Source organism: Natrix helvetica (genome assembly GCF_964273705.1).
Source record: "Natrix helvetica genome assembly, chromosome: 2".
Lineage (NCBI taxonomy): Eukaryota > Metazoa > Chordata > Lepidosauria > Squamata > Natricidae > Natrix > Natrix helvetica.
In genome coordinates this window covers 73,597,540-73,610,451 of record NC_138552.1, presented here as the reverse complement: position 1 = coordinate 73,610,451, position 12,912 = coordinate 73,597,540, and the positions used below count along the sequence as shown (strand labels likewise).

Genomic DNA, 12,912 nt, shown 5'->3' with positions numbered 1-12,912 from the left:
TGTCTCCTGAGTAACCTATTTCATTTCTCTACATCTCTACAATGTGTGCAATCAGAATTGGATGCATTTCTTCACACGATTCATTTAACAGAATAAAGTAGAACCTATTTCCTACATCATGTGCTTTTACTAATTGTAAGATTGCAGTAGATTTTTAAATGGATATTTAATCATTGCTGGCTTTTGTTCAAGTTACAAGCAATTTTATGAATACTATTATTCTAAGGCAGGTCTCCAATCTTAATAGGACTGTCTCCTTAAAAGATATAACAGTGCTCTTTCTGATACAGAGTTAATAATAATTCTCAAATACTTGTGAACAATTTTTGGTTAATCTTACCATTTGAAAAGAAAGCAAAAATATACATAGAATTTAGCACTTTAATTATCTTATACAGGTAGTCCTTGCTTAACAACCACAATTGATACCAGCAAAGTGTCACTAAGTGCCATGATTGCTCGTGAAATACCTTGTAACCGTGACATGCTTATGACCTCACTGCTGCTTTGGTTGTAAAGTGAATCCCCATGGTCATTCAGCAAGACATTATATGACTGTGACTTAGGTTTTTCTTTGGTAATGTTTATTAACTCTCCTTGCCAGAGGTCAGGTATGAAACACATAAGTAGAAATTGTGCCAGAGGGTGCTGCGACTGTCACAAATGCGAGGATGGTTGCAAAGCTTGTTGTTTTTTACACCAACACAAATTCAAATAGTTGCTAAATGAAATAAGTGGTAATCAGGGACTGTTTGTATACAGTGGCAATGCAGAAATAATATCCTTAGTTAGATTCAGAAGGCAATATTATCATACACTATATTATTATTATTATTATTATTATTATTATTATTATTATTATTATTATTATATAAATGAATTCACATTTTCTTTATTGGTGCAACCTATTGTAGATGCGGGATAATCGCAAACTAAGAGTGAATGCTGTATGTGCACCTAGTGAATCATTTGCTGAAAAAAGACCTTCAAAACCAATTGAAGAACTATAGTAAGTATTACAGCCCTATGTTAAAATAGATAAATTAATATGTGTTACTATATAAAAGTGATATACAGTGCTTGATTTGGTGGTTTTATCTTTTATAGTTTTTTGTTTCTACTCCCTTATTGGTTTATTTGCATCCCATTTTTATTATTTTTACAAGTAACAAGATGTCGAACATATCCAGCACACCTTCCTCCTCCTATTTTCTCCACAATAGCAACCCAGTGAGGTGTATTGGGCTGAGAGAGAGTGACTGGCCCAAAGTCACCCAACTGGCTTTCTTAGTTTGTCTATAAATATTCCAAAAATAGCATATGCCTACTTTCTGACTGTTGTTTTCTTTTGAAATTAAAGAATGTTTTTTACTTGATAACATAGTTTCTAACTTGTAAATAAAATTAACTTATTTGATTAGAAAAATCAACACAATTAGGTTATGGTACAATTATAACCTGAAAAGAATTGTACCATTTAGTTTTTGTACTGCATAAACTTAATTTTTATTTTAGTAAATGTAAGATGCTTCTTTTCCACACATTTCTATCTCCGCTTCATTGCTCTGGGAATATGTGTATTAATAGTAACAGAAAGCTTTCTACCTGTTTCTCTTTCTTTTTTTTTCAGCCGATACGGATTTTTCTCTTACTTAAGGGAGTTATTCGATGCTCCCCTTCCTGTGATGAATTATCTGTGTCATCAGTATCATATTTATGAGGTTCCTGTAGGAACAGAGAAGACTAGGAATATGATTGAAAGGGTGAGATGCATGTCTGAACACCTCCATTGCCAGCTGAGAGACAAAAACAATAGTGATCCATGGTGAAATGCCAAAAAAGATTTTATTAACCAAACATTATGAGAGCAACAAAGAAAGATACACCATCCACCTCCTTTCAGCTTGCCAGGAAGTTCCTTAGCTGACAGCACTAGACTTCCTGGAGCTGCAGATAACTTCTTTACTTCCTGTTGTATTCATTTTATCACTTGTTTTTGTGTACAGGTAATAAAGGAAACAAAACTTAGGCAAATCTACACAGCAGAAGAAAAGTACACAGTAAAAATATCCCGCTATACAAACCAGTCTGTTTCCACTAATATATCACTGAGGCCAGCACAGTATCTTACTGTTACAGTGGATGCAGATAAAAGAAGACAGTTAGAAGACAAAAAAAATGTAAGTTAATTTCTGTAATGTTTCAAGAAAGCAAGATTCCATTTTTATTTGAAGTTTTGGGTGTTTTTAATTCTAAAATGTCTTTGTCCTTTGCAGTTTTTCTGTTCTTTTATATCTATATCATGGAGCATTTCCTTTTTAAAAAAAATAATACTTTTACTATTTAATATTAGCAGTATCAGTTAATTCTCTTCCTAATGGCAAATGTTTAATTTTTTCATACGTGGACTGAGTCTACAATTTTTCTGAGCAGTTTCAGAAAATACACCACTATGGAAAAAGCCAGGTATATCTTGCTTCTGAAAATGGTGGCATATCCAGAATAGACACAATAAATATTCAGTATATTTATTTATTTATTTATTTATTACTTGAACTTATTAGTCGCCCCCTCTCCCCACAGGGACTCGGGGCGACGTACAAAAGTATTATATAGCGTACAAAGGAGGTAAGAATAAATAAATAAGTTACAATACCTAAAAAAGTTAAAACCCCAGTGAAATTAACCCTTAAAAACTAAAATTACCAATTAAAAATGCCCTGGGCTGGAGAGGTTGTAGTATTATCCCTGGTCAGCTAGTCGAAACAGGTAGGTTTTCAGCTTCATACGGAAGGAGCGAAGGTCGGTTGTTGTCCTGATGTCTGGAGGGAGGTCATTCCAAAGGGTGGGGCCCACTACAGAGAAGGCCCTACTCCTGGGCGCTGCCCTCTGGCACTCTCTGGAGGACGGCACCCGGAGTAGTCCCTCTCTGTGTGAGTGGACGGGTCGCAGGGATGTATGGGGCAGGACGCGATCCCGCAGGTAACTAGGCCCTGTGCCATGGAGCGCTTTGAAGGTGGTAACCAGCACCTTGAAGCACACCCGGTAGGCCACAGGAAGCCAGTGCAGCTCGCGCAGGATAGGTGTTATATGGGAGAACCTCGATCTCCCCATAATTTCCCGCGCGGCTGCATTCTGGACCAACTGCAGTCTCCGGGTGCACCTCAAGGGGAGCCCCATGTAGAGAGCATTACAGTAGTCCAGGCGAGACGTCACCAGCGCGTGAGTGACTGTGCGCAAGGCCTCCCGGTCCAAAAGGGGCCGCAATTGGCGCACCAGGCGAACCTGGTGGAACGCCCCCCTCGCCACGGCTGCCACATGATCTTCCATAGACAGCCGGGCATCAAGGAGGACGCCCAAATTGCGTGCCCCTTCCACCGGGGCTAATTGATCATCCCCGATGGCCAGCGATGGCAAATGCTGGTTGAACCGGGAAGCCGGAAGCCACAGCCACTCTGTCTTGGAGGGGTTGAGCCTGAGCCTGTTGTCATCCATCCAGACCCGTACGGCTTCCAGACACCGGGACATCACTTCAACAGCCTCGTTGGGGTGGTTTGGGGTGGAAATGTACAGCTGAGTGTCATCAGCGTACAGATGATATCCCACCCCAAAACCACGGATGATCTCGCCCAGCGGCTTCATATATATGTTGAACAGGAGAGGCGAGAGGATCGACCCCTGTGGGACCCCACAGATAAGGGGCCTCACGGTTGACCTCTCCTCTCCTGCCAACACACATTGCATCCGGCCAGAGAGGTAGGAGCGGAACCATCGTAATACGGTGCCCCCGACCCCCAACCCCTCCAGACGGCGCAATAGGATACCATGGTCGATGGTATCGAAGGCCGCCGAGAGGTCTAATAGGACAAGGATGGAGGAACAACCCCCATCCTTTGCCCTCCAGAGATCATCCACCAACGCGACCAAGGCTGTCTCCGTGCTGTGACCGGGTCGGAAGCTGGACTGGCGCGGGTCTAGATAATCAGCTTCCTCCAGGTGGCGCGGAAACTGCTGAGCCACCACACTCTCAACAACCTTCGCTAAGAAAGGAAGGTTGGAGACAGGACGGTAATTTGCTAGCTCCGTTGGGTCCAGAGAAGGCTTCTTGAGCAGGGGCCTCACCACCGCCTCTTTCAAGGCGGTTGGTAAAAGGCCCTCACCCAGCGAAGCGTTCACCAGCCCCAGTAGCCAGCCTCGTGAGCCCTCCCAGAAGGCCAGTACCAACCAGGAGGGACACGGGTCCAATAGACATGTGGTGGCTCGCAGTCGCCCGCACAACCTGTCCAAATCTTCGGTGACAACAGGGTCAAATTCCTCCCAGCATGGTCTCTCAAGACTAGCCTCAGACGTCCCCACTGGAGCACTGAGGTGGGTCCATCCCCTTCGGATCCGATCGATTTTATCCTGCAGGAACTCTCCAAATTCCTCTGCCCGGCCCAGCAATGGGGGGTCCCGCTGCCCCTGTGACAAAAGGGAGCGGGTCACCCGAAACAGGGCGGCAGGGCGGTTCTCTGCGGACGCTATAAGGGTGGCACAATACTGACATTTGGCCACTCTTATTGCCACAAGGTAAGTCCTTACGTAGGCTCTTACTTGTGCTCGGTCGGATTCGGAGCGGGAGGACCTCCACTTGCTCTCTAGGCGTCTCCTAAGGCGTTTCATCGCCCTTAGCTCCCCGTTAAACCAGGGGGCCCGGGTAGATCGTGGCCGTCGGAGAGGCCGCAAAGGCGCCACCCGGTCTAAGGCACCGGCGGCCGCATTATTCCACGCGGCTACCAGGTCCTCTGCCCGGGGGCGGGGCAGGTCTGCAGGAGGTGGCCCAAGCTCTGCCTGGAACCTATCTGGTTCCATCAGACGCCTGGGGCGGAACCATCTGGGATAGTCTGGTTCCGCCTCCCCGCGGTGGGGAGCAGCGCCAGGGAAGTCCAGCTGGAGAAGTGAGTGATCTGACCATGACAGGGGCGTGATGACTAAATTCCCTCTTCCCAGATCACTCGTCCACTGGTCGGAGACAAACACAAGATCCAGTATGTGGCCTCTTACGTGTGTGGGGTCCTGAACTACTTGAGTCAGATCCATGGCTGTCATGGAGGCCATGAATTCCCGGGCTGCCCCGGATGCCTCTCCCTTCGATGGCAGGTTAAAATCCCCCATCACTAATAGCTTGGGGGTTTCAACCGCCATCTCCGTGATCCGCTTGAGGAGCCCGGGCAGGGCCGTTGATGTATGGCGGGGAGCCAGGTATACTATCAACAGGCCCAGCTGACTCCCTGGGCCCCATTTCACGCCCAGAGACTCACAACCAGATATCTGCGACACAGTGAATTCTCTCGGTGCCAAATCTTCCCGGATGATTATCGCTACCCCACCACCCCTACCTTGGGCCCGTGGCTGGTGGAATACACGGTAACCTGGAGGGCACATTTCCCTGAGGGGCAACCCCCCCTCTGGGCCCAGCCAGGTTTCCGTTATTCCTGCGAGGTCCGGCTCCCCCTCTGTGATCAAGTCACTGATGAGGGGGGCCTTATTAATCAAGGACCTCGCATTACATAACATCAGCCTAAGGCCCAGGCTCTGCCGATCCTGTCCACCTAGCCTGCGGGGGTTGGTACAAGCGACCGGGCGTATCCAGCGGCCTCGGTCTCCCAACTGACTGTATGTTCTTCTAGTGTCCTCGCGCCCACCCCTCCCTACGACCGTCGCAATTGGAATTCCCCTTGTAGGAATGGTGTTTCCTCCCACCCCCCTTACTCCCCTCCCCTCCGTCCTGACCCCACCTGTTGACCTGGCTATGTCCATACCCCAAGGCCAAGTAGCTCTCCCCCCCCTCCCTGGAACCCCTTAAAACCTTTAAAAAACATTTTACTAAAAAACCCCTAATCCCCCGCTTCCTCCACCTCTCTGGGTTAATAAACCCCTCATCGAGGTGGGCCCTCTTCAGGGCAAGGGGGCATGCCTGCGAGAGGGGGGACCCTCGCAGTCGAAGAATGTCAGACCTTGAATAGATAAAAATGTTAATCAATCCATGACTATGGCTGTGGCAGGGTTTTTCTTTGCAGCAGGTCCAAGATGTAACTTGATGTAAAATAGAGCAATGAGTATTTGACAGGCAGATAAGATGGGAGAGGAAGCAGACCTCGCAATCCACAGTAATCTACAGTCCACCAGCGAGGCCCAGAGGTAGTTCTTAAGGCCCAGAGGCCCAGAGGCAGTTCTTAGAGTATACAGGGATCGCACCTCAGCGGGGGTGCGGGGTGGGGGATGGGCGGGGGGGTAGGCGGGGTGCCAAGGCCAGCTGCTCAGCCTATTGATCTTCTGGAGGTCGCCCAGAACCTCCGGCGACCCCCTGGCTTTCTTCTCCAGCCCCACCGGCCCCACTGGCCTCTTAGCCAGGCTGCGGTCAGAGAGATAGATGAGAAATAGGGCGCCCGATATTCCAGCGCCATTTCTGCCGCCCCGTCGCCACCGCCGGTCGGATCCAAACGCCGCCCCCGCACAGCAGGATGTAGCTCGCCTCCCACACGTTCTCCTCACCGACTCGCTATCCTCCCGGAGTCGCTCCTCCGCTGTCCCGTTGTCCCGCCGCCCTGGCAGCCACATAGACCTCCTCCTTTCTGCTCTTGGTGTTTTTTCGCTGCCGCGGCTCAGCCTCTGCATTCTCTGCATTCTCGTCTCTTCGCCGTCCTCCTCCTCCTCTGCCTCCATCCTCCTGGCTATCTGGACCCCGCCCAGGGTCCAAGCTGTTAATAACGAGAGCCAGGGTATATAATGATATAGAATGACAAACCATAGGAGAGATGCATACAATTTAAAATAGTACTGATGATAAAATCATGTGCTACAATGACAGACAATAAAACAGATGGACATACAAATTCTATCAGGATATGAAAAATATTTTCAGAACTGGATAACTTTAAACTAGCTTATTTTTCATGTTCAGTCATGCCTTTGTCTTAAAAATAGCAAAGAGACCAAACTACTATCCAGGTTCAATCCTTTTTACTATGCTCCTTCATAAATAAAGAAAATGTGTTGATTTATTTCCTTTCTCTCTGTTTTCACACTTAAATTTGGAAAAGTGCTGCTATGCTTGATCCTTCTTTCTTTCATTCAGTTACTAGCAGTATTACTTTCACCTTACTATGAATCAAATCATTATAACCTATGACTGCTAGTAGTCATTATTGTTTTGAAAATATATTGGCAATCTGGGTTATGAATTTTTCTCACTTTAACTTATAGTTGTAGACCAATTCATACTTCTTAAATAACTTACTTATAGTAGTCAGGGTAGAATTTCATTTGAGAATCTTGGAGAGCCTAGAGCCGTGATGGCAGACTTATGGCACATGTGGAAAGCCGCCTGTACCAACTCTCAAGCCAAAAATGGGCGAGGATGGATGGGGCGCATGTGCTAGGATGGGTGGAATGCAGGGGGGCGCATTGCATTGCTTTCAGCACGCAATGACAAAAAGGCTGGCCTAGAGATTCAGTAGAGGAGATATTGTGTGTATTTTCATTTTAAAGCTAGTGTAAGTTTTTAAAAACAAGGAATGTTTATAATTGGATAGTAAAAGAATTACTGTATTTTTCGGACTATAAGATGCTCTGGACTGTAAGAAACACCTAGCTTTTGGGGAGGAAAACAAGAAAAAAAATCTGCCTCTGTCTCCCAGCATTTTGCCTCCTAACAGCAAACAGCCTGGTCACCTTCAGCACAGTCCGATTTAGCATGAGTAGCTGGTTGGAGGTTGGATCTGCCTCCCAGAATAACACCTATCAGCTGTTCCAGGGGATTACCACCTCTGCGCATCTCATTTTCGGCCTCCAAGTGTTCTGTTTTCGTCCCGATGCGAGGAGGCTGAAAATGGAGCAGTAGATGTAGTGATAGGTGGCGACAATCTCTGCAGCCTGAAACAGCTGATAGGTGGTATTCCTGGAGGCAGATCTAACCACCAATCAGCTGCTCGTGCTAAATCAGGCTGTGCTGAAGCTGACCAGGCTGTTAGCTTTAAGTAGGCAAATTGCTGGGAGACAAAGGCTGAAAACTCTGGCGGGGCTTCGGCAACATTCGTTCTATAAGAAGCACAGACATTTCCACCCACTTTTGGGGAGAGGAGTGCGTCTTATATACCGAAAAATACAGTAAATTGATTCTACTAGAATGTACCGTATTTATTCGAGTATAACGCGCACACGTGAATAATATTGCCGCCGCTGCTGCCGCCGTTCACAGGACCCGCCTCTCACCCTCTTCGCGGGTCCTGTGAACTGCGGCAGCAGCGGCGGCAATAGTCGCAACTTGGTGGCGGGCCGCCCCGGCTGGGAGACAAAGGAGGGGAAAGGCGGCAGGCAGCTGAGTTGCGAGTATTGCCGCCGCTGCTGCCGCCGTTCACAGGACCCGCCTCTCACCCTCTTCCTCCAGTCGGCAGGATCGAATATTTCAGGGGCTACCATGCCAAGTAAATTTTCCCCAGCCGCCACTGCCACCCCACCCCAGCCCTCGTTTATAACGCGCACCCACACTTTGATTCCTTTTTTTGGTACAAAATTTTGCGCGTTATACTCGAATAAATACGGTATGCAGATCAAGGTTGATGATGTTATCTAGTAAGACAGTAAAACATCCTCAAGCCAACAGCCAAGCTCAGAGAGCACTATTATTAATAGAAAAGCTTCTGTTGAGAACATACACACTGTGTGTGTGTGTGTGTGTGTGTGTGTGTGTGTGTGCATGAAAAGCACAGATCTGTTTACTTGAATCCAAATAGTAAATTGTTACTTTCTTGAACATGAAAGTAAAATATGTATAATTTAAAGCAGTCAGAGCAAACATCCTTAGTAAGATTGCACAGTAAAATGGAATTTTTCTTCTGCACTACTTATTATAGGAAATTAACAAGCAGTTGCAATCATTGGATTCTCAAATGGCGTTACTCTCCGAGAAGCAGAAACGCCTGGAATGCAAAGACAACCAACTCCGTCAACAGAAAAAGGAACTCTTGGAACGAAAAAATAAAAGAAAGCAATTAGAATCAAAAATTAGTATGAAAGGTGATAGGTATGTATTTTAAATATTATACAAATTTACTTTAAAATCTAGGTAGAAAAATAGAATTTAGAAAATATCATCTAGTTCTTATCCTATGTAATATGCCTTCCAGGAAAAGAGGTGACTGCCACAATTTTATGACAATGAATAGATAGTAGTTCTGTTTCCTTTACTGGAAAACAAAATCTTACAAGAAGACTGTTAAAACTGAAATATAAATATTACTAAGTTAGGTTATAGTTACATAATTATTTTCCCTTTAATTTTTTTTATTCTCTTCAGTTATTTTTCCATGATTGTTTCTTCCTTTCAGCAGCATTCATCTTGTGGCTGCTATTCTTGCTTGAAATCTTTCTCTTCACCCAACCTTCCCCATACAGTACTTACACATAGTCCTTGACTTACAACCACAGTTGAGATTGAAAATGTTGGATGTTGATTGAAGTGGCCATTAAATATGGCATCATGCCTCAAAAAGCTGCATGCCAAAGGAACTCTGCTCTGCACAGGCCAAAATCCCAGCAGCAGCCCTTTCGCTCTGAAAGAGGCTGGCTAAAAAAGGTCCATTCCAAAATCCAAGCAGGGTTTAGATAATGGAATATTTGCAACACAGGGCCTTTGCAGCCAGCTCGCAGCAACAAAAAACCTCTGGTTTGTGGGGACTGGCTGCAAACTCCCTATCCTGCAGTTTGTAATTGCTTTGTTCCAAATTCAGGATCCAGTTTAGGAGCCACTGCTGCTGCTAACACAGTTGTGCAAAACTACAGGATTGTAAATTGAAGACTATCCGAATAGCAATATCCTTGGAATTTTAACTGTCAGGGTAATTAACCTTGTAGGTAATACAGTGTGTAATTTTTTTTTAAAATGTCTTTGCTGTAATAGTTATCCTGAGCCTAAACATTATGTATACATTCAACTAAATACAGTTTGAGAAAATTGAGACAAGGATGTCTTCAGGGGTGGGTTGCTGCCGGTTTTATTACCGGTTCACAACCCGTGTGCAGCACACTCGCTTTTCAATGTAAATTGTTCTGCACACATGCCCCAGCCCAGGGGCATGTGCGCAATCACTAAAATCCAAAATGGCAGCGGCCCAGCGGCGGTGAGGGAACTGGTTGGGGGGGCGTGGCAGGCCTGGGTTGTTGCTGGTTCTGTGATTTAGGCCTCACTTCCATTACCGGTTTGGCTGAACCAGGTCGAACCAGCAGCAACCCATCTCTGGATGTCTTATACTGTTGTGTTGTCTGGGTGGAGAAACCTATGCTAGTTTTAAAACATGTTGCACTTAGTGGAAAAATGATAGGATAGATTTATTAAAGACATAATTGAGAATTAGTGCGATTAATATACAGTTACCAGATGGTGTTAAACTAAACTTTGAGAGTTTAGGGACACCTGGACAGCATATTCCAATGATGATGATGATAATGATGATTTTCTACTTAAAGTAGCAATCTTATTTTCTAATTTTCCAAAATATCCCTGAAACATATTTTTATAATGTTGAACTGAGAGCAAAATATAATTCACGAAACATTGCTCATAAATCTTTCTTATACAGTTTAAGACAGATGGAACAAGATGGCATCAATCTGGAAGAAGAATCTGAGCAAGCAAATGCTAAAATTAAGAAACTTAACACTCAGAAAGTAAAACTTGTAATTGATTTTATGCAATTAATAAAGGTAAATACAGTTTCTGAAAAAGAGGAGATACTCTTAATGTAGTTGTATATTATAAAAACATTTAAATTATGAATTACTCTTTTTCATTCCTGTCACAAAGTTGGCTATTTTATGTGATAATTACAACATGCAATGAATTTGGATAAACTGTTAATAGTTAGTGTTTCATATCTTAAATTCTTGTCAGTGACTGCTTTCCCCTTAGAAGTATTACATTGAGTGGCATTCAATAATACAAATGCTTTTGATTAATGATGGACATTCAGTATGTGATTCATCATGTTAATTGCCAAGTATTAAGTGAACTCAGTTCAAATTAATAAATCCTGCTGTTGATCTGAACTCCGGTATTTGTACTACAACAGCACAGATGTTAAGTAATTTGGCCATTGAGACCTAGTTTAAGATGATGTTTGAGTGGTTTTGCAAATTGGTAAGAGAAAATTACTTTGCCTGCCCAAAATCTAAGTAGCTGCCAGACCAAATATCCTCAGCAAATAAAACAGTGCTCTGCTCTTGACACTGATTTCAGCCTAGCACAAGTGCTGTGATAAAACTATAGGAAGCTGCCTTGTAATGGCTTTCCTGTGGAAGTTCTGGGTGCTCCATCACTGGAGATTTTCAAGAAGAGACTGGACAGCCATTTATCTGGAATGGTATAAGATCACGTGCCATGGACGGGGTTGGACTAGAAGACCTCCACGGTTCCTTCCAACCCTATTATCCTAGAACAGAAAACAACAGAATAACAGAGTTGGAAGGGGACCTTGGAGGTTTTCTAGTTGAGGGGTCCCAACCCCCAGGCACACTGCCAGGCCTTCAGCCTTTTGGAATAGGGCTGCAGAAGTGGTGGGTGAGCCTATGTGTTTGTGTGCGCTCCATTTGCATGAGTGGCGGGCACGCATTCCCACCACTCACACAAATGGAGCTACGCGCACAAAACCTTCCTGGATCAAAGTTGAGAAGCTGGAAATTTAACACGCACAGCATGTACTCTACAAATAATCTATGGCTCTCCCTTACAATTTGCAGTGTAGATTGCTGCAGAGATAATGAGCCTTCCTGCATCTTTTTCAAACTTCTTAAAAGTTTATTGATTCTTTTTTAATGAATAACATTAAATTTATAACCTCAGCTGCTCTCTCCTTTTCCTAATGCAACATGTTTCATTGGATGGATAGGAATACTCAATTATTAATATCTAAAAAGAGAATGACAAGGAGAAAAAGGAAAATAAGATGGGTTCAGCTATGACAGGTGAAGATAACATAGGAATGGTGTACTATTAGCATGGTAAATAAAAATAGTTTCTTGTTATGATTTATAAAGAGGAAGGAAGGATTCCTAAATTTGTAGGAAATTCTTATATTCCTGTTTCTGGATAAATGTAATTCATTCTTTAGAAATGGGCCTTAGCTTTCTAGAATTGCCAGAGAATTGCGTAACATCTGCTGTAACTCATAGTACATATAAATTGAGAGCCAGTTTGGATTAGTGGTTAAAGCATCAGGCTAGAAATTGGGAGATCATGAGTTCTAATCCCATTTTAGGCACAAGCCAATTGGATGACCTTGGGCCAGTGCGCCACCCCCTCCCCGCCACCCCCTGGTCCTCAACACTTTGAAGGAGGCAATGACAAACCACTTCCAAAAGATCTTGCAAAGAAACTGCAGGACTAGTCCAGGAAGTCAACAGGAGTCACTGACTCAAAGACCCCAAAACTAACACTTCAAACTCCCTGAATATTCTTTCGGGAAGTTTCCTTTCTGGAACTCATTCTCCTTTTTCTGTTATTTGCATTCTTGTCCTTGACAGGTGAGATTGTGGGCTGGGATTGGGAAATGAAAAACATTCTTTGATTTGCTGGTCATTGATTACTGAGGAAAACATTTTGCTTGATGAGTACTCAGATTCATTCATGAGGGGGAGAAAGTTTTACTTTTAGAGAAGCGTTAAGTGGGACAAACAATTTCGGTTGAGAAAAGAAAAAGTAAGAGATGTTTGTTTCAGTGATATGGTAGGTTCTAGACCAGTGTTTCTCAAACTTGGCGACTTTAAGTCGACTTTAAGCTATGCTGGCTGGGGGATTCTGGGAGTTGAAGTCCACAGGACTTAAAGTCGCCAAGTTTGAGAAACACTGTTCTAGACAATCATGAATACCTAATACAG

General features: G+C 44.3%; 1 protein-coding gene across 1 annotated transcript in view; it reads left to right on the top strand.

Moving 5' to 3' along the window:
• The window catches only part of SMC5 (structural maintenance of chromosomes 5), a 55,477-nt gene that overhangs the window by 16,094 nt on the left and 26,471 nt on the right, over positions 1-12,912 (top strand). Inside the window, exons 12-16 of the mRNA XM_081941887.1 lie at positions 915-1,009; positions 1,631-1,763; positions 2,007-2,180; positions 8,895-9,064; positions 10,620-10,743. Coding sequence (XP_081798013.1) covers positions 915-1,009; positions 1,631-1,763; positions 2,007-2,180; positions 8,895-9,064; positions 10,620-10,743 — 696 coding nt within the window. The remainder of the gene's footprint in view (positions 1-914; positions 1,010-1,630; positions 1,764-2,006; positions 2,181-8,894; positions 9,065-10,619; positions 10,744-12,912) is intronic.